We start from the raw sequence: 22,777 nt of genomic DNA, 5'->3' as shown, positions 1-22,777 counted from the left end.
AGGCGCATTTTTCCAAATACTATTACAAGTGCTTTTAGTGATATTGTCAAAAGTTCTTTGAATGAGATATCGTCAAAAGTGCTTTTAGAGATATAGAGGTGCTTTTAATTATATTATAAACACGGCCGAACAAGGGTTGGCTAAAAGCATTGAAGCAATTAGTAACACTTGATTGAGGTCGCATTTCTTCAAGATTAGAAGTTGTGCTCCATGAACCCAAATATTCTAAGAGCTTCTCTAATAAGAGATGCAAAAACCAATCCATTAGACAAGACGGAAAATACTTATCTTTGCCAGAACAAATATAAATAAAAAAATAAATTTACACCTACCTAAAATTCAAAAATATTATGTGAGTCGTACATGCAGCTTTTACATCTTAAATTTTCACGTCATGTCTTGCAAAACATCACCGATTAAGAATTGGAACGACATTATTTTTTTGTTAAGTGTGTAAGTTATGTAACTAACATGCTAAGTACATTTGAAAGCAAATCTTAAAACACTCAAAATTTATTTCCCCTCTTAAAGGAAGGAAATAGGATTCCATGTAACGATATACACATGTTTGCAACACGAGGCCTACGACCGCTCAAGCATCGCCCATCATTGACCGAGTATCACCGGACTTTGAAAGACTCATCGACCAAAGTATCACCGGTCTTTGAATGACTGCAGCCAGGAAGAACAAAAGCAGATGCCATCAGACGCAAAATATGTCATGTTTTCAAAGATTCTGAATGAACAAAATTTCAAAGAAAGGAAACTCACATCCTCCATGTTCTTTGAAAAATCCTTCATCTGCTCAGCAAGTTGTTCCTTCTTCTTTGCAGCTGTACAAGCAAAAACCATTTTATAACACCATCAGCATGATATATACTCAAAGGCGCAGTACAGCAAACAAAACAGCGTTAAGCACAAAGTAAACATTACCGATATTTTGAATATCTTCAATCCTCTTTGATGTCTTCACAGCAAACCTTTGGAATGCACGGCTGAAAAACCAAAAAAACTTTTATGTAAGGTATAAACAAGGGTCATAGGGAAAAACTAGTCTGCGACTAGTCTAAACAGCATGCAGAAAATTTGTGTTATCTAAGGACATGGAAATTAGCAATGATCCCAATGATAGATAGTCGTCGCTCAGTAATGTAAATGCGAAGAATCTCGTGTAAAAAAGTTAAGTCATGAATTAAGGACCAAATAACCACCACAGAGGACAACACCATCAAGATCACCCAAGTATATTATATAACAAGAAGTGGAGAAAACTAAAAATCGAGAAAGAGATGAACAAAAAAAACGAAGCCTAAGACCTGATTTTCCTCATCCAAAGAATGCAGAACATAATTTCCAAGAAGATAGAAAAAGGTCTCATCTCTTTGGTTTTTTTTTTTTTTTTTTTTTTTTTTTTTAAATCTTGCAGTCATATCTGACATCATTACAAGCCTACGCAGAGTCATCACTGGCACTGAAAGATCAAGAAAATTTTTCTCTAAAGGTGCAAATTATTCAGGAAGCAAATCATCCTAAAGGCCCCAAAAAGCAGCTGTATTTAACAACTAAAGAAATCGGTAAGAAAAATCTTCCGGGGTCCAGTCAATTCAAACCATTATGCATCGCCAGTAGCGTAAATAGTTATCTCCACATCAATGTCCAGAATGCATCAAACCATAAAGTAAAACACCACGAAAAGAACATTAAAAGAATAGAATCCTTTCCTACAGTAACACCCAGAAATATGTTAAAATATTCTCAACCCTCCAAAGCGGCAGTGATTCAAATGTTACTGTAGATATCGAAATTTCGGTGAAATAAATGTTCATCAACGCATTAAAGTTTTGAGCTGTTAGGACATACATGGCATGCGCCATGTGTCGCACAAATTGTACACATGGCGTGTGACTCAACAAAATCGGATGAATCACCTCATATTGAGAATATTTTAACATATTCACCGAAACCTATATCACATGGCGTGTGACTTAACAACCCCTATATCACAAGAACCACCAAGCACCTCTACATGTGCCCGTTCCTCCATTGCCAAGAGCCAAAACCTTGTGGCCCTCGTTTATCCAAGATCAAGTCATCACGACCCTTGGATCAATAACACTACACATCTACACCTTTCGGAGATAGAATCAGAGGATCAAGTTGTAAAGAGATTGTAACCCTACAAATTCATTAACACAAAATTTACTTTGTACACGTGTTCTTGTTTCATTTGTTACAGGATTCTTGTGTTTACAAATTTGGCACGCCCAATGGGACAATCTCTACCTCTCATCTCTTTCTCCGTTCAAAAAATCCAAGCACACTTCAAAGTCAATGGCATCAAAGAAGCTACATCGTACCTCGAAGACAAAGGGCAAGCAACTGTTGATGACTTGAAAGAACTCAATTTGGGCACAAGCAAAGAACCAACGCCTATCTTCGTTAGTGCACTATTAAATCCAGACGAAGTGGAGGAATACCACAAACTGTTGCTGGAGTACAAAGACATCTTCGCATGGACATGCAAAAAGATGCCAGGTCTGGATCCCGTCATCGCTGTACACCACCTCGCAGTCAACCCGAGGGTACGACCAGTGAAATAGGCTCAGAGGCGTTTCCGATTGGAGCTCATCCCCCAAATTGAAGCTAAGATTGATAAATTGATTGAGGCATGTTTCATTCAAGAAGTACAATACCCTAGGTGGATCTCAAACATTGTCATTGTTCTTAAGAAATCGGGACAAATCCGGGTTTGCGTGGAGTTCTGTGACTTGAACGATGCTTGCCCGAAAGATGATTTTCCTCTCCCAATCATTAAAATCATGGTGGACGTGACCACAAGCCACAAAGCCATATCTTTCATGGACAGTTATTCTGGTTACAACCAAATAAGAATGGCACGAGTTAACGGCGTTTCTCACCCCAAAGGGTATCTACTGCTACAAAGTGATGCCCTTTGACCTAAAAAATACTGGAGCGACGTGTCAACATGCCATGCAGAAAATCTTTGATGACATGCTTCACAAGAATGTTGAGTGATACATCGACGATATGGTGGTCAAAACCAAAAAAAGATAGGATCACTTGATGGATTTGTGAACAGTGTTCAACAGGCTATGAAAATACAACCTCAAGAAGAACCCATTGAAGTGCGCATTTGGTGTTATGTCAAGTAAGTTCCTCGGCTTCATCGTCAAACATTACAACATCGAGGTTGATCAATCCAAAATCAAGGCCATCCAAAGTATGCTAGAGCCAAGGAACCTACGTGAGTTAAAAAGCTTGCAAGGACGGCTTGCCTTCATCAAACGTTTTATCTCCAACCTGGCAGGACGTTGTCAACCGTTCAGTCGACTCATGAAGAAGGATGTTCCGTTCATGTAGGACGAAGCCTGCCACAATGCCTTTGAAAGCATAAAAAGGTATTTATCAAGTCCACCTGTCTTGGGGGTGTTCATGCCCGGAAAACCGTTTATATTATACATCGCCGCTCAGGAAAGTTCAATTGGAGCACTATTAGCACAAGAGAATGAATCTCATAAAGAAGGAGTGCTTTACTATCTTAATCGGACTCTCACTAGTGCCGAGTTGAACTACTCCCAGATAGAAAAAATGTCCTTGCCCTTGTGTTTGCCATCCAGAAGCTCAGACATTACATGCACACATACACTATACACTTAATTGCACGAGTCGACCCAGTTAAATATGTCATGTCAAAGCCAGTCTACATCCTGGCAAAGGCCGTCAAAGGATAAGCTCTAGCAGACTTCTTGGCAGACCACCCGATCCCAGCCAATTGGGACATTTCAGATGACCTACCAGATGAAGAAGTGTTCTATGCCGATCTCTTTCCAGCATGGATGATGTTCTTTGATGGGTCAACATGAGCGGATGGAGCAGGGATAGGCGTGGTGTTTGTATCACCACAAAGACAAGTTTTACCTTACTCTTTTTGCCTAAGTGAGCTATGTTCCAACAATGTCACAGAATACCAAGCCTTGATCATTGAACTCCAAATGGTAGTAGAGATGAAGATCCCGATCTAGAGGTGTATGGGGATTCTAAACTAGTGATTAATCAGCTCTTAACTGAATATGAAGTAAGAAGTGATGATCTTGTCCTATACTATCGGTGGCTACACAAGTGCTTCAAGGGTTCTATGCAGCCACACTAGAGCACGTTCCAATGAAGGAGAACCAAATGGCAGATGCTCTCACCAACTTGGCTTCAAGAATAGTGCTGAGAGAAGGAGAAACTGTAAACATTCCGGTTTGCCAACAATGGGTGATCCCGTTCATCATCGAGTTACCATTGGAAGATGCAAATATCATCTTCGTGTTTCCTGTTGATATAGAAGAGTGGAGGCAACCATTGACTGACTACTTGGATCATGGAAAGCTACCAGACGATCCTAGGCACTGCACGGAAGTTAGACAACGAGAACCTCGCTTCCTTTACTACAAGGAGACACTTTATCGGCATTTTTTTTAAGGAGTGCTTCTTAGATGCTTGGAAGAAGAAGAGGCTAGCTAGGCAATGGAGGAAGCTCACTCAAGAATATGTGGAGCTTATTAGTCCGAACCTAAGCTGCATTTCCAACTGAAGAAAATGAGCTATTATTGGCCGACCATGGTGAAGGATTGCCTTAACTATGCAAAGAGGTGCAAAGTTTGCCAATTCCATGCCAACTTCATACATCAGTCGTCAGAATCGTTACACCCGATTGTTACCTCATGGCCTTTCGATGCATGGGGTTTGGATGTCGTTGGACCAATTTCACCAAGTCGTCTACGGGGGAAGCCTACATCTTGGCGGTGACGAACTATTTTTCCAAGTGTGTGGAGGCTATCCTATTAAAGGAAGTAAAGAAGGAGACCGTGGTTCATTTCATAAAGGCTTATATCATTCACCGATATAGTGTGCCTCATTACATAATTACGGACAATGGGAAGTAGTTCTTCAATTGCCTAATGGACGAGCTTTGCAAGAAGTCAAATTCAAACAGCACAAATCTTCGATGTATCACACCCCATCCAATGTTCTCACGGAAGCATTCAACAAGACTATATGCAACCTCTTGAAGAAGGTCGTTGGCCGGACCAAGAGAGACTGGCACGAGAAAGTAAGCGAAGCATTTTGGGCATACTGGACGATGCATCGGATGCCTACTCAAGCTACGCTGTATTCGCTCGTGTATGATGTGGAGGCTGTTTTGCCGTTGGAAAGCCAAATTCCCTCACTAAGGATGGCTATACAAGAAGGCTTGATTGATAAAGAGAATGCAAAGTTAAGTCTTCAAGAGTTGGAAGCATTGGATGAGAGAAGGCTCAAAGCTCAGTAGCACTTGGAGTGTTATCAAGCACGACTCTCCAAGGCCTTCAACAAGAAAGTTCACCCTCATTTTTTTCAAATGGGAGATCACGTCCTTGCATTGCGTAAGCCTATCATCACAACACACAAGATGGGAAGCAAATTCACCTCAAAGTGGGATGAACCTTACGTAGTACAAGAGGTCTACACAAACAGTGCTTACAAGATCGATGAGGAAGATGGCTTGAGGATTGGCCCCATAAACGGCAAGTTCTTGAAGCGATACTATGCCCGGGAAAAAGACATGCTCCTAGCCCGCAAGAGCATAAACTGCGTACGGCACCACACAAAAAAAAAAAAAAAAAAAAAAAAAAATATATATATATATATATATATATATATATAAAACAAACATATTTGAACTCCGTGATGACTTGATCCCTCCCCAATTAAGGGTACGTAGACATCTCGAACATTTAACTTCATGTTTAGTCACATAAAAAAGAAAAAAAGGGTTTGTTAAAGGTTTGACTAATGAAAGTCAATTTTATTACAAAGGCAATAAAAAAAAAAATACACTGAAGACGCTGCTTAAAAAACTATGTCCTTGAAGCCATATCGCTGAATCATGAGCTCCAATGTCTTCAATGCATTGGTGTTTTCCCATGAACAAGCAAGCGGCAAGAGCAATGTGAAGCAGAGAGTTTCAGAGACGATGCAACCATAAGTGCAAATGATACATCATCTTGGGGAGAAAACTTCAACTAAAGAAACTACCACTTCTAGCTGGGGGGCAAATAAGGCAAGTGAAAATGAGTAGAATGATAGCCAGCAGCGGCATCAAAAGCTTGTCATCACAATTACATCACAACTTGTCGTCACATCGGTTCGTCCTCATAGGCAACAGTGTCCTCATCTTCGCAGGCAAAGGCGATGCATGCAATCCGATGACTCCCTTGTGACAACATCAACATGCGTCGCAAAAACTTACAGGAAGCCTCTATTAATTGCAGAAAGTCGCCACTAATTGCAAATTCGTAGAAAGCCACCACTAACTGTGAGCACGGGTGAAAACACCTTTGTCAAAACAGCAAGGAAATTCCCCTGACAGTAGATTAAAAAAAAAAAAAAAAAAAGTGATGGTGTCGTGGGTGGATATATATACATTGAATGAAATAAAATTTATTCTATTGATATCTCCAAGAAATTACAGATATGTGCATACACATAAGTTAAAACAAACAAACAGGAATGAACCTTCACAAAGGTTACTCATGTGACGCCTTAATACCTGGCGGAATTCCAGAAAAAAAAAAAAAGCATCAGAGTTTGATTATTTGGAGCCTCAATACTGGGTAAAACTCCAGATGACGAAAACAATAGATACATTTGAAATAAAGCCACAAACCTCTGTTAATCACTTTGAACCCGACTTTCGGATTCTTGCAGTTGGTTAAACTTTGTTTTCATGCTTGTTGAGTAATTGTTTGCAAGCATGTGCAACTCTCTATTTTCATGCTTGGGCTTTCTGATCTCTTGTCTAAGATTTCACACCTTAGCCATCAATGATTCAACTTAGCGAGTTCGAGCAAGTAGGCGTTTGACCCATATTAGATACAGTGTCCGCATACTGAACACTGAAAGCTAGAAAGCCTTGAACAGCCAATTCATCGGACCGTTTTGAAAGTATCATGTTATCCTTAAGAATAAGAAGATTCCTAGCTACCACTATAGCGATTATGTTATGTTATTCTTCATCACAGAGTTTTCATTTTGTAAAAGGACCATTAGCGGATAAGAATGATGGATGCCATATGTCATCTTGAGGAGACATGTCTATATCTTCCACAACATTCAAGTCAACACGACGATCAGATAAGCAAACCATTTTTAGAAATGATGAAGGAAAATGAGGTCAGATAAATCTCAAAAGTGCAAAAAAGAAAATTTTCTACAGATAGCAACTTTCTGAGCGTGTTTTTTGAACACAATTGATGCCTTGAGAAAAAAAAAAAAGCAATAGAGCCACTTGTTCAAAAATCAAAGAGGCACCACTCTCCAAATTTCAAAAGCTAGATTTTCCTGAATAAAGTTTATTGTTATTTTTCAAACGCAATCTCAGCTTTTCGGATATTACGAGCAACTTTATCAAAGATCTCTAATAAAGTTGAAACGCATGAATTTTGCAGTTCTAACTACATCACTATTACTGGCAAGAATAAAGTAACAGCACCACTACTTCATCCAAGATCAAGTCATCACGTAAAAAGAGTGTTAAAGAGTCACAGGATCAGTTGTAAAGAGATTGTAACCCTACAAATTCATTAACACAAAATTTACTTTGTACATGTGTTCTTATTTCATTTATCACTGGATTCTCATGTTTACAAATTTAAAAAAGGTGCATGAAGGGTATCGAAAGAAATACCCTTGGAGATGACATAATTTGAAGCCAAGGTGGAGATTGTTAGATAAATGGTTTCCAATAATGCCATTATTTATTAAACAAATTTTTTCTAATTATGGGCAATGACGAGACAAGCATACTTCAATTTTAATATTGTATTAAGTGGAAAAATTAAACCATAAGTTAGGCCACAAAAATGGTGCTCGACTGGGAAGAAAAATTGTGGTGGAGATTCATTCTCAAAGCCTATAAAGTGATGTCTCTTCGATTTTCGAACAAGTACCGTTGTTGCCTCTTCTTTATAGAGGCATTGATTGTGTTCAAAAAGCACGCCCGAAAGGTTGCTACTTGTAAAAATTTCCCATTTTTGCACTTCTGATGTCAACACATATAGGAATTTTCCAATAGCAAATAGTGGTGTTGTTCTTTTACTCTTGTCGATAATAGTGATGTAATTGGAACTGCAAAATTTATGCGTTTCAACTTTGTCAGAGATCTTTGACAAAGTTGCACATGATATCCGAAAAGCTGAAATTTCGTTTGAAAAGTGACAACGAACTTTATTTAGGAAAATCTGACTTTTGAAATTCAAAGAGTGGTGCCTCTTCGATTTTTAAACAAGTGGCCTTGTTGCCTCTTCTTTTATAGAGGCATCGATTGTATTCAAAAGGCAAGCTAAAAAAGTTGCTGCCTGTAGAAATTTTCCCCTTTTACACTTCTGAGATTTATCCGACATCCTTTTCCTTCATCATTTCTGAAAATGGTTTGCCCATTTGATTGTCGTTTTCACTTGAATGTTGTGGAAGATGCAGACATGTCTCCTCAAGATAGCATATGACACCCATCCTTCTTATCCGCTAATGGTCATCTTACAGTTGGGGACACTATGATGAATAACATAACAACTACAGCGGTAACTAGGAATCTTCTCTCCCAAGGAAAACATGATCCTTTCAAAACGGTCCAATGAATTGGTTATTCAAGATTCTTTGACTTTCAATGTTCAATGTGTGGGTTCTGTATCCAATATGGGTCAACACCTACTTGCTCGAACTCGCCAACTTGAATCATTGATAGCTGAGGTGTGAAATCTTAGACAGGAGATCAGAGGGCTTAAGCATGAAAATAGAGAGTTGCACATACTTGCACGCAATTACTCAACGAGCATGAAAAGAAAGCTTTACCAACTGCAAGAATCCGAAAGTCAGATTCAAAGTGATCATTAGAGATTTGTGGCTTTATCTTAAAAGCACCTATTGCCTTCGTCATTTGAAGTTTTACCAAGTATTGAAGCTCCAAATAATCAACCTTTCGTATCTCTTCTTTCTGAAGTTCCACCAAGTACTGAGATTTCACATGAGCAACCTTTATGAAGGCTCCCTCATGTTTGTTTGTTTTAACTCGTGTATGCATATATCTATAATTTCTTAGACATATCAATAAATAAGTTTTATTTCATTCAATGTATACATATCCACCCACGACACCATCATTTTTTTTGTTTTTATTTTTTATTTTTTTTGTATCTGTTGTTAGCACATTAGTGGATTTCCTTCTTGTTTAGACGAAAGTTCTTTCACCTGTGCTCACAGCTGGTGGTGGCTTTCTGCGAATTTGCAATTAGTGACGGCTTTCTGCAAATTTCTGCATTTAGTGGTGGCTTCCTATAAGTTTCTGCAGTTAGTGGCGGCTTCCTGCAAGTTTCTACGACAAATGAAACAAGAATACGTTTATAAAGTAAATTTTGTGTTAATGAATTTGTAGGGTTATAATCTATTTACAACTTGATCTTTTGATTCAATCTCTGAAAGGTGCAGATGTATAGTTTTGTTGATCCAAGGGTCGCAATGACTTGATTTTTGATGAACAAGGGCCGCAAGGTTTTGGCTCTTGGCAATGGAGGAACCAGCACGTGTAGAGATACTTGGTGGTTCTTGTGATGTGTTGTTAATCCAATGATCACAATGACCTGATCTTGAACGAACGATTACCTTAAAGAAACTAGAGAAGCCAAAAATGCTTTGCTTCGAATATATAATTTTAGGATGACTGATACTTTGATGAAGAAGTTTATTTATAGGCTTTGAGAATGAATCATCACCACAATTTTTCTTTCCATTCGAGCATTATTTTTGTGGCCTAATTTTTCCACTTAATACAATATTAAAATTGAAGTGTACTTACCTCGTCATTGCCCATAATGAGAAAAACTTGTTTAATCAATAATGACATTATTGGAAGCCATCTATCTAACAATCTCCACCTTAGCTTTAGATTTTGCCATCTCCAAGGGCATTTCTTCTGATACTCTTCATGCACTCATTTTCATAGGTAGGGGTGCGCCACACCACACCACTTCTCAATATGAGGTGATTCGTCCGATTTTATTGAGTCACGTTATGTGTACAATTTGTGCGACACGCAGCGCATGTCATGTATACCCAAGCACGTCGAAACTTTAATATGCTGGTCAACATTTATTTCACCGAAATTTCGATGTTTACCGTTACACTGCAGATTTTCAAAAGCTTTGAACTTATTTTGCTTTTGGGAGCAACCAATCAGGAATCTAACGTCCCGACGGCTTATTGAGAAGCTTAATTCACTAGCTCAACAGTCATCAGCACGCGAACACTCAAACAACACCAATACCTTATCCTATCAGATGGGCTAAATGTCCGACTAGCTCAATATTCATCAGCGTGAACAATCAAACCAAAAAAAAAAATTCCCACCACACAAAACACACTCCCTATCACAGAAAATTGAAATACAGCAAAAAGATCATTCTCTTGTGGCGAACGTTTCCTCAAAGCATGCAAAGCCGAAGCGCCATAAACTGTTGGCGCCACAGATGAGAGCAAAATCAAAGCTTTGGCTTAATTTTGCTTCAAGGGAACGAGCCAGTCGGGAACGGAGAGTTCCGTGTGGCCAGAGAATGAAGCTTTCAACAAATCAAACCCAATCAAATAGGATCAATGATTCAAAAGTATCGAGACAAAGTACCTGTTGGCGAGGCTATCGACCAGAAGCTCATTGACGAGGTACGACACGACTCTGTTCATGAAATTCCCACCGCCCGCCATGGCTGCTTGCTTACGTCACCTGACCAAAAAGAGAGAAAATTCGCACTCGATTCATAGAGAAGAGGGGCGAGAGATTCGACTAAACCCGATAGCATAAGCCTCAGGTTTGATTTGTAGGTAAAATTGAGAAACTTGAACGAATTTTGATTGGGATTGGGATTTGGATTTAAACCCTAATGTGTTTGGGGATTGAGAGAACCCTAATTTTTTTTGGGGGGAATTTTACCTGAACAGTGTTGGCGATCAGACGTTCGCGTCGCTTCTCAAATCCCCCCGAGAGATGAATGGGGAGGTGGCTTTGAGCCGCAGTCAAATGGAGTATGCAACAATCTTCTATTCTTTGGGCCCTAGGCCCACGGCCTAAATTCATACTAACCTTTTTGGGAAATAATCAGTATTAATTTGCAAAGATTGAAAACGAAAAATTGAGCAATTCATTACTTGCATTTTAAATAATTTATTAAACAACTTTAATTTAACTCTCTTCAATTCATTTCTTTCTCACTCGGTTAAGAATTAGTAAAACATGTCATAGTTGTATTAACCAGGCAATTTTTTTCGAGTTGAAATACGGTTGTACTTCAATTTACTTTTAAGATCAATTTTGTGACAAAACGAGTGTTTTATGTGCAGGCAAAAAACTTACATGAAATATATAATAGAGTATTACAGTGATGAAAATACAAGTCAATCACACATTATTATGTGCTAATAAAACCCATCTCGTACACACAATGCCTAACATGGTAGTCATGTGACTTCACTTGATAAAATTTTAGAAATTGTACTTGTATGTAAGTTATTTGGACTCGTCAACTATTACATGAAAGATTGTGTGCAGAACAAATAACAAACAGGCAAGAAAGTACACCAACGAAGATAAGAACTTTTCTTCATGAACATCAGTGATTTCCACACCCAAATATGCAGCCGCCTTCTCTCTCTCTCTCTCTCTCTATCAAGCCATATGAATTGTATATTCCACACTTCTCTGGTAGCATGTTGAAGAAGCCACAAAATACTAGGCCTGAAAACAGCCCACAAACTTTTGTTGGTATGCCAAGTTAACAGTCAAGGTACCCTTTCTGTCGAATAAAGGATCGTTTGGTTGTGGTTGTGCTTTTGAAATAGTAAAAAGCGATTCCTAATAAGTAAAAACGTATTAGTTTTAAAAAATGATTATTTGGCAAACATTTAAAAAGTGTTTTTAGTTAGAAATAGAAGCACTAAGAAGCACCTAGGAGGTAAACAAGGAAAACACTTTGCTCCCCTTAATGAATTTTTTTCAATTCTAAAATTATCCCTATTTTTTAATTTGCAAAGTCTAAAATGCCATTCCACTTTATAAAATCATCAAAACTACCATCACCAATTTTTTCTAGGGTTGCACATTGAAACCCCAAAAGGTTTTTTTATTTTCAGATTATTTTGGGGGCTAGAGCAGTCCACTTGGTCTCCATCTCTTCCTCTCCATCTTCCCAAATCTCTCTACATCTTCATAACCTGAAATTTTTGTGAAGGTATGTATGTTACTTCTTATCATAAATTTGTATGTAGTGTGAGAATTTTATTGATTCTATATGATTTTTGTCGAAATCGTCATGAATTGACTCAAAAGCAATAAAATATGGTCTCAAAATTGAAACAAAAAGGAGAAAACATAAACCAAACCTTTGGCCTCCTGTTGATGGAGAATAAGTGTCCCATGAATATATGGATCTTTAAACATCACCCTGTTTAAGAGAAAAGAAAGGCCTCTTATTATTATCTATAGCATTATATGGATCTTGAAAATAGTAACGCAATACACAAAGTCATTCAAACAAAAAGGTTTCATATCCTTTGAGTTGAACATACATATAGATTATTATTAGCCCACAGGTCATAACTAATTATTAGTCGAACATGCATATAGATTATTACAACTTCCATGATAATATGAAGATCCCCATTAGGAATCTTGCCCTTGTTAGACCTTATAGGGGTGAACGATATCATCTTCTTGAGTTTCGACGTGGAAGTCAGCCAAGAGGGATAAAAGAGATATTTAATCAGAGGCATTCATACCTAAGGTGCACAATAGAAAGAACTTTTGGTGTTTGGAAAAATTGATGGACAATGATTTGTCTCATGCGTAACTTCTCTTTTGAAAAACAGGTAACAATTGTTGTTGTTTCAATGGCCTTGCATAATTTTATCAGAAATCATTCCATGACAGATCAAGAGTTCCAACCTTGTGATGATGATGATGAGCTACTTCCGCCTGGACATGAGGAAGATCATAGAGATAAAGAGATGGTTGATGAAAAAATTGCTAATCTTCTTATATCTAGTTAATACTTATTTAACATTTAATTGTCATGCAACTATAATGTATTCTTTTTATTTTATTTTATTTTTTTAAGAAACAAACATATATTCTTAATAAGTATGTATACAGCCCGTACTTTCGGAGCACTTCATCATGTGTCAGCACGCGAGGAGGCGATGGTATTAGGATTGTCGATGGTACGAATTTGGACGGTTGGATTGTTTAGTTTACCTCTGTTTAATGTTGTGAAACATGACTTGCAGGGCAATTTACCATGGCAAATCAGCCAAAAATTAACCTGCTCCTGTTACAACTTACAACGGTAAACATCCCCCGTCCTGTCAAGGGGGGTAACTGGTAAGTCCTCCAGACTAATTACCATGACCTAGTTTATTTTATAAATTAGAATTTGCTACATTGCAGCATTATGTTACCAAAACACAAGAACATTGAAGAAACTAACAAGTTGCTTCAGCAGCTTTTGCTGTACAAATTCAATTCATTACAATTGAAAAAAAAAAAAAATGAGACAAGAACTTGAACAGAAAGTACAAACGTGTTACTTTCGATTGTTCCGCCTCTTGTTGTTTGATAGCGCTGCAGATTTACATGTGGTTCGTAGCGCTACAAATGTGCCATAAAAATTTGATTCCATGCGTCTGGAACTCCAGGAAGGCACCAATGTATACAATCTGAATTGTGCAGCACATCAGCCTTTTGTTCATCAGTTAGTAGGTTGCCTCCGGTTTCGGTGTAAACTTTTGTGTGAGCATCAACTCTGTGATTTGACATCTGCGTTACATTAAGTACTGAAACCGGAACTTTCATTTTGCGGATTACTTCGGACACCACGCGCATGACCCTCTTGTCCGAACCAGTTCCCCAGAATCCCTTTTTCATGTACGGCTTTGTTTCGTTGAAGCATTTGATCCCATCTGGATTTTCCCAGTCTGCACTTCTGTAGAATTAGAGATTTAACTTGTTACTCAAGTAATTAGTGAAAACATTCAATTTTTATCTTGTGCTTAATCATAACAAGTTGTCTATAAGAGAGAGATACCTCATGTGTGTAGGGGACATAGTAGTGAAGAAAACACGAGTCTTGTTCGGATTGATATTTAAGTCGACCCAGTTTGCCCAGGTCTTCAACGCCATTCTGTAGGCAACTGGTGCATCCAATTCTTCATACCCTTCTTCACCATTTGGAAACGATCCCCAGCTGTTCAGTTACACATTGTTGCTCAATTGATCAATCTTAAACCGAAAAGAAAATGACAATGATCCATTGGCATAGTTAATTTTCTTGAAAAATATGCACAAATAGAACGGGTCATGACTTTTAATCATAACAGAACAGGTTAACTAAATAGACAATAAGCCGTATATAAAGCACTCTTTAGTGCCCTTCATTGTTTTAATGTCACTCTTTTTCTATTATTTGTTAGAAGTTAGTAACCGACTCTATTTATGCATATTCTGTGAGAAACTTACTATGATTTGATCGTGTAGCCGCTCATCCACCAAACGTAAGTGTTGAACGCAAGGATATCTACTCCTGTCCAGTATTTCGCATGCTTGGCAACTGAATCCACTTTTAGTATTCTTTCCCTTGGATTTCCTATTATATGTTCATCAGAATTGGACTCAACCAGAAATGGCGCCCAATAGAATTCAATAGTAGCATTATACTCCTGAAGAAGGAAAACTTTCGATTAGCTTCATCTCTTTTGTTTAATCGTTGGTTCAACTGAGCAAAGACTAGGAATTATAAGATACCTTGGCTCTGAAGACTGTATGAGACCGCCCTCGTTGAATGGATTTTTGGTTCTTGGGTATGATGGATTCGACCATACAGACTAAAGATTGCCATTGACCTCTTTGCAAAGAATCCCCAACAAAAAGTAGTCTCTTTCCTCTGAGTTTCTTAAGTGTAACTTCTGGATCAAATCTACATATAAACTTGGAAACAAATACCTGTTAGAAAAACAATAGTTCATGCAGTAATTGAGTATATATAAATACATAAACTTGCATACTATCACCACTCCGAAATAGTCATTATGCACTCGACCTCCCTTTAATTTTAGAAATCGGGAAGATGTAAGATGATTTTTTTGGAGTGTAAATAATATCTCCCAATAAATATATCAACATTTTAGTCTGGACAAACTTGCATAGATGTGTTTTGACATGCATTGTAAGTTGTCAACCTTGGCAATGTACAATCTTCAATCTGCCATTGCCAGTAGCGATAGCCAGAATCCGGACGTCCATTCTTGACACACGAAACTTGTCTATCAAGATACGGGCAACTTCTATCCGAGTAAAGAGGCTTGATCGAACGGTTGAACACCCACTCTCCATTCTCAACGCTGCACTCCTCGGGGTCGAAAGCAAACCTATCATCTAATATGGGATCCCTTAACTTATCCCTATCATCTAATATGGAATCCCTTAACTTATCCTCGGTAGCGTTTCTGTTTTCTGTTTGGTAGGGATTGGTGACCACAAAAATCAATTAGGAAATCTTTGTTGGAAAAAAATCTCAACAAGAAAAAGAAAAATCAATAGTTATTTGGACTTACTATTTTTCGTAATGGCTTCGGGTTTGGAACATGACTTAATTTTGAAAAAAGGGTTGGAGGAAAGCCTGATGCTAGTTCGTTCGGCGTAGAGGAGACTGATAAAGGCGATAGCGCAGACCATGACAACAGGAAAATGTAGCTTTCCTCGAACCGCTTTCATCGCGCCGGATGCAGAAGGAGGGAAGCTCATAGTTGGGAGAGAGTAGAGTACTGCAGAAAGCTTTTTGATTGTGGGAGAAGAAAGAAAAGGGAGGATTATATGAAATGATGTGTACAAACAGAATGATGAGGACTTAGTGAGAGAGGTGTTTTATTTTTGGGGGAACATTTTATTTGGGTTTTTGAGTAGGAGTAAAGCTAAAGGAATGTATTGGTTGGGTGGGAATTTTTTAACTTTTTTTTTAAAATTATTTAATGTTTAGGGGTAAGTTTTAAGGCTGACATCTTGCGTTCCTTTTGTGTCCTGTGCAAATGGATATAGTGGGGAGCTAGCCATAGCTTATATGATGATCATCCAACAACTATGTTTTTGCTTTCATATGCAAAAGTAGTTCAGAATCTACCCCTCTCTCTATCTCTCTCACTTTTGACTTATTTGGCTATCTAGTAGGATTCATCTATCATATTTATTTATGTCTGTATATCTATATGTATGTATGTATGTATGTATGTATGTATGTAACTCTAATTGCCAATGAAGGTTGGTTGAGTTGGTAAGGTTTGTTCTCTTCACTAAATTAAGGCTTAGGTTTAAGTTTCGATGCCAGTAATCGCTCTTGGTGGGTGATTTGTAAAAACAAAAGAAAAAGGAGCTAACCCCATTTATAAGTCTTCAAAGAGGGTTGTGGCATGCCCTAACCCTAGAATGGGGTAGCCTTCACTCCTCCTTAACTTTTTATGTACCAAAAAATAATCCGATTAGAGCATCTCCAAAGGAGATGTTAAAAGATAAATGTCAAATGTTAAATTTGATGGTTGACGTGGTAATGTCAGATTTTCTCTTTTTCCAACCGATATGTTTTTTTTTTTTGTTATGTATGATATTTGTAGGATTCATTTTAAAATGAAATCAATTAAAATAAATTTTCATGATCTATAATTGGTGCATTAATAAGATCCACACAATAAAATAATTAAAAATTATTTGACATCATCTTTTCTCATATGTCAATCCATATAGGATTGACATATCGATTGGAGCTTGCTCCTACCTTCAAAATTGATTACATGACATTCCACTTAAGATTTGATATCTTCTTTGAAGATGGTCTTAAAGTAACAATTCCTTCACACTCGTAGATAACTATTATATAAGGAGAGATTCCCGGATTCACCTAGTGGTCGAGGTCACCTAAAGAATCTGGGAGGGCCAAAAACACATTTGTTGACCATTTTCTATTATAATTACATGAAGCCACAAGAAAATTGAGGCAGCCATGACAACATCTAGTCTACATACAGCGTCGCCACTAATTCAACCGAGTGTATATCATCTTACTAGCATTCGTCACGTGAAACATAATGAAAATATACAAATTTGATGATCTACATTCGGTTGCATGTTAGAATCTCAATATCAGCTATTGAAGCCTTGCTATTAGACTAACTACGTAGCTTGAATTGTACGAAGTGCATGTCTCTCGGTTGGTTGTGGTAATCAGCAGCCAAATCAACAAATGCCTTTCTTTTGGTTAACTTTTAGAAATATTTCATTTTCAGGTTGTTAAAGGGTTTATTGATTGAATGATGAGAGAGCATGTTGAGGTACTTGTACTGAATTTTCGATATGTAGCAGCAGTATATAAGTAACCACATATATGCTTGGTGCACATCGTCATAATCGTCATCTCGAGAAGTTTACCTATATTTAGGATGTTACCTCATTAGTATTTTAAGTCCATTATGTATTGTGAGTGTGTGTCGAGGACGAAGTTAGTGTTATTTTAGATGCGGGGGAGTTAAAAGAAAGAAGGACCATTTAATTAAGAAAATTGATTGGAGAATTGGTAATTCAGGAGTTAAAAAGATTTTTTATCACATCCCGCCCCGGGCCCCCACCACATTTCAGGTTTGACTCCACTGTAACACGATATTGTCCGTTTTGAGCCCCGACCACACCCTCACGAGAGCCTCGACCACACCCTCATGGTTTTGTTTCTGGGAACTCACATGAGAACTTCCCAATAGGTCACCCATCATGGGATTGACCTCGCGCGCTACTCCCCAATAGGTCACCCATCATGGGATTGACCTCGCGCTCTACTCGCTTAACTTCGAAGTTCCAATGGAACCCAAAATCAGTGAGCTCCTAAAAAGTCTCGTGCTAGGTAGAGATGAGAATATACATATAAGGCTTACATGATCTACTCCCCTGGACGATGTGGGATGTCACATTTTTTGCTACTGCTATATCCCCAAAAAGTGGATGTTTTGGACTTTTCAAGCTGCAGTGGGAGAAAAGAACACCTCTTCCATGACCGTGTTGCCAAATGAAAGTAGCGTTCATGCGAACAACTTGAAAAATCCAAAACATTACTTTCAGGATATGGTAGCAATGAATAATCTTTTAACTTCTGAATTACCAACTCTCCAATTAACTTTTGTTTTTAAAAAAATATTTATTTTTTTAATTATGACGCCTTCTCTTTTTAACTCTTCCCCATCTAAAATAATACAACTCAAAAAGTTCACTTATATTTAAGATGTCTCAATAACATCATTTTAAGTCAATCACATATTGTGAGTGCGATTTAACTTTCTCCATCGAATAGTCGTGCTTGTAATACTGTCATAGACATCGGGAGGAGACGCTTTATGCAGTTGATATAGACATGGTAACCTCCACATGATATAGTCCTGAACGAAATGAACAAAAACAAAACTGTATGATTCTGGAGAACTGATAGGCCAACCTAAAGATCCTGACTGAACCCACAAAAAACAAACTATAAATTCTAAAATATGAAGAGAAACCACTGAGATTTTGACCGAAATATGGAAAAGTCTGAATGAGCAAATCTGGCACGAACAAACAAGTACATGAAATTTGGGGTGGTAGCAACTTGTAAATGGTATGATGCTGTTGGCGTGGAAAATTAATCCAACCTAACATTGACATCATGTTCAAGTACGACAATAGTCCTTCCATTTCTATGATTGCGTAGCATTAATTTAGGGTTTGAAGTTAGCTGCAATTTTACTCCAAATCTGTCATACGATTAAGCATTTAATATAAAACATGATCAACTCGTAAGGTCCAACTGCATCATAGAAAGTATACTCTGGTGGGTAGGGCGAAAGTATACTCTGGTGGGTAGGGCAGGTTTTGATATTTTGAGGAACGGGAGACCTAAAAAAATGTGCCTTAACTTCATATAAGAATAATTATTTGCTTTCGCATGTATGAATTCGATAAACGTGTTTATTTTTTTATTGGTAACACGTCATATAATTTGCAAATTTAGTTTACAAATTAATCTTTGTTAAGGGTTAGACTTGTATTGGAATGAATGTTTAAAAATTGCAACCTACATAGCTACTAGCTAGTAATTAAAAAAAAAAAATTAACAACCAAACATAAATTCGTAAAAATTAGAAAGAATAAAAAAGCACATAGCATTTCAAACCCAAAACTCAAGACCTTTCATTAATTTTAAACAGCAAAAACCATTGCTTCTCATTAAATTTCTAAATCATTTAACCAAATTTTATAAAGTTATAGTCTTACCAAAAAAAATCGTAAAAACATAAAGTAAAAAAGCACACATATCGTTTCAAACCAAAGACCTTCTCGTTAATTTTAAACAACATAAACCACCATTTCTTGTTAAATCTCTTGATCATTTCACCAAATTTTATAAATTTATACTCTTGAAAGAAATTTGTGAAAATTTGAAGGTAAATAAATGAATTTCAAACCTAAGACCTCCTGTTAACTTCAAACAAAAGAAACCACTATTTATGATTAAACTTGGTGGTCAATTAGCCAACTTTTATAAATTTATACTTATGAAAATATATATGAATGTACCAATCTAATAATTTTGGTCCCCCATTTTTTCTTGGATCCTGGACGGTCCGTCATCCTGCACTGGCTTGGTCGGCCCTAGGTGGTGGTGACGGAATGGTGTGTGGAAGTGAAAATAGTGGTCCTTATTGCATCATGGTGAGTGGTGGAGTATCAAAGTCTATGAAAGTCCATCAAAATTTTAAGGGGAGAGGTTGAAATTGCAATAACAAAAAACATACCATAGAAAGGTATATGAAAGTCTATTAATTTTAAAAAAATCCTTTAAAATCAATGAAATTTTGAATACACTAAGTCATATTTGACTACCACGAGATTTTTATGGACTTTTTAGAAATCATAAAAAGTTTTTAGAGAAATGCAACTGGATTATCTCAAAATGAGACTCTCTGCCATCTCATGTTTTTGACATTATGTTTTACAAGGTTGACATGAGAATTGACGTTAAACTGCGAGGTAACAGAGAGTTCTACTTTTGAGAGAATCCCCTTTGCATTTCTCAAGTTTTTATTCAATACAAGGTGACTTTACTCCATAAAAGTCTATCTTAAATACATTTGATTTTGAAAGTCGAGCAGATTCCATCAAACTTCATACACAATATAACCCTATAAATTAATCACATATTGATACGCATTTTAACTTTTGCACATAATAGTTATCAATTCTTTGACCAACACGGGCTCAATGTTATCTATTTCTTTAGGTCCTTGACTCCAAGGCCCAACTCCACTAGCTACTCGCAAACAGCTGGGTCGGGTCAAAACCCGAATCCCTTGCCCCAACAGTATCTGTTGATGACCAATCCCGTCGCCTCCCTCCATCCGCTTATTCTCTTCTCACTCTTCCCAAAATACCCCTAATCCTTCATTCAATTTACCAGCAAAAGCCCTCCCCTTTCCCTCCATTTCTCTCAAACCCTACACCGCAACCAAGGCTCGAGCTTTGGTCATCACTTCGCCGGTTAAGGCTCTGTCGGGGGCCGATCTAATCCCTGCGCCGGAGGCGGCGGAGACGGGGATCTACGCGGTTTTTTTTTTATCAGAACGGCGAGCTGCAGTTCGTCGGGTTATCGAGGAACATAGCGGTGAGTGTTCTCTGACACCGGAAGTCGTTGCAAGAGCTTTGCTACTCCGTCAAGGTACGTACTTTTTCTGGGACCTTTATTTGTTACTAAAGTTTAGTTTTTGTGAATTTAATTTAATTTAAATATTTAATTTTTTTTGAAATTGAACATCTATATATTGATTCAAGAGTTAAATTCAATTTATTCAATAAATAATATAAAATCAATTCAATTTTCGTTTTGTAATACAAGCGATATTGGGGAAAGGGAATTCTAACTCGGAAACTCGGCCTCGTTAACCAACTGAGCTTCAAACCCCTTATCCACATTGTTATTTATTTGTGTGGGAAATGCATACTCTGGTGAAGGAAGTGTTTTGTTACCCTACAGGATAGAAGTTTATTGGATCGAATCGAAATGTTTAATCGGTGTTGATTTTACTGCAAAACTAGTATAAATGTAGAAGGAACTATGTAATATTGCTCTTCTAACAGTGATGGTATTGTACTGTAGGTTGGGGTAGTAGATGAACCAGATAGGGCGGTTCTAACGAAGCCTAGAAATCATGGATGGAAGAACACATAAAAGCTACCGGGAAGGTTCCTCCGGGAAATGAATCAGGCAAACGCCACATGGGTCCGAAAGCCACCACCAAGGAAGAAGAAGCCCGATCTCTGGCTAACACCCGGTCCTAATGTGCATCTGACAGTGCCATTGGAGGAACTCATTGACCGGTTGGTGAAAGAGAACAAAGTCGTGGCCTTTATTAAGGGCTCGACAAGTGCCCCATTGTGCGGATTTTCGCAGAGGATTATGAGAGCGTTGATGTGCTTGACGAAGAGTATAGTAGTGGATTGAGTGAGAGACTGAAGAAGTATAGTAACCGGCCGACTTTCCTGCAGATATTTGTGAATGGAGAACTGCTTTGGGGCTGTGATATTCTAAGTTCCTTGCAGGAGAAGGGTGAGCTTTCCAGCTTGTTTAAAAAGTGATTGTTCAAATTTTGGTCCGTCTATGTAGATTGGCAGAGTTGAGCAGGGATATGTGATATTGAAACTGCACCAGGCAATCGAGTTCGTATTCATATAAATTATCGTTTGGGCAGTCGTGTGTACGTCTTCGATCTCCTCCCTCCTGGTATCGCTTGTATCAAAACTACAAATGCAAAATTGCCACCGCTTCTCCCGTCGCAGAGACGGTGTTCCGTCGGTCTCAATCAGAGTGGGTTGAGGACAGAGACAGAGGCGAGGGAGCTGGGCGTGGGAATTGCAGAGAGAGAAAGAGAACTCAGAAGATATTTGTTTTGTTGAGCTAACAAGAAAAGGGGAGAAACAACGAGAAAGTGCGAATCTGAGAATCTGAAGTAAAAAAAGATTAGTGGGGTTTTAGCTTCTGGCACTTTCTTCCCTGCTTTCTAAACCCAGAAGCAGCAGCTTTTTCTCTGCACCCCTTCAAAGCTCTGGAATTGTTCGCAAAGATTTGAAGCTCAAAAGCGTCGGATTTTATGGAAATTATTGAAACTCTGTAATCTAGAGTGTTAAATGAGTATATGATTAACGGGGGCAATTTTGTTTTCGAAAGGACAGTTACATGTTTTGTGTCAATTTGGCTGCGATAGTAAGATTACTTCATGGAACTGTGTAATTTTTGTGGCATCTGAATGTCGAATTTTTTTAAAATTTAATTTGGGAAAGAAGCGTGTTTAACTGTAGTGCTATATGATAAGGTTAGCATCCTTATAGGTTGGGAACTCAATTAGTGCACCATTGATTGTGCAAATGTATGAATATTGATGCTTTTTCAGGAAAAGGTGCTTTTTATTTTCTGGAACCATTTGGAGAGCGCACGACTTGAGGATCTCAGACCCAAGATAAAAGGTAAAAGGTAAAAATCTTTGGCTTCCTTTACTGATGTAAGCTTGCATGAAAGAGAGAAAAAATAACCAAAAATTTATCTGAAGAGAACCAATAATTTTGAAGCCAATTACA

The 22,777-nt window shown here is 37.8% G+C and overlaps 2 protein-coding genes and 1 pseudogene across 2 annotated transcripts; 1 reads left to right on the top strand and 2 right to left on the bottom strand.

The window, feature by feature from the left end:
- Nucleotides 1-305: 305 nt before the first annotated feature.
- On the bottom strand, nucleotides 306-11,169 carry LOC103965138. The gene is made up of 5 exons (XM_009378154.2): nucleotides 11,027-11,169; nucleotides 10,721-10,819; nucleotides 934-995; nucleotides 772-833; nucleotides 306-672 (listed from the first exon to the last, which is right to left on the bottom strand). The coding sequence occupies exons 2-5, from the start codon at nucleotides 10,798-10,800 to the stop codon at nucleotides 655-657; spliced, it is 222 nt and encodes a 73-aa protein (XP_009376429.1). The 5' UTR covers nucleotides 10,801-10,819; nucleotides 11,027-11,169; the 3' UTR covers nucleotides 306-654.
- A 2,391-nt stretch (nucleotides 11,170-13,560) lies between these two features.
- On the bottom strand, nucleotides 13,561-16,264 carry LOC103965139 (protein trichome birefringence-like 3). Its single transcript, XM_009378155.3, has 6 exons — nucleotides 15,697-16,264; nucleotides 15,322-15,595; nucleotides 14,888-15,059; nucleotides 14,603-14,802; nucleotides 14,172-14,330; nucleotides 13,561-14,069 (listed from the first exon to the last, which is right to left on the bottom strand). Exons 1-6 carry the CDS (start codon nucleotides 15,884-15,886, stop codon nucleotides 13,736-13,738), a joined length of 1,329 nt encoding a protein of 442 aa, XP_009376430.2. The 5' UTR covers nucleotides 15,887-16,264; the 3' UTR covers nucleotides 13,561-13,735.
- A 4,260-nt stretch (nucleotides 16,265-20,524) lies between these two features.
- LOC103965162 lies at nucleotides 20,525-22,500 on the top strand (annotated as a pseudogene).
- The last annotated feature ends 277 nt before the right edge of the window (nucleotides 22,501-22,777 follow it).

The sequence above is a fragment of a genome, unplaced genomic scaffold (assembly GCF_019419815.1).
Source record: "Pyrus x bretschneideri cultivar Hongxiangsu unplaced genomic scaffold, Pyrus_bretschneideri_v1 Contig11, whole genome shotgun sequence".
In the NCBI taxonomy this organism is placed as follows: domain Eukaryota; kingdom Viridiplantae; phylum Streptophyta; class Magnoliopsida; order Rosales; family Rosaceae; genus Pyrus; species Pyrus x bretschneideri.
Note: the sequence above shows the minus strand (reverse complement) of the source record. Positions and strands in the feature narration are given on the sequence as shown.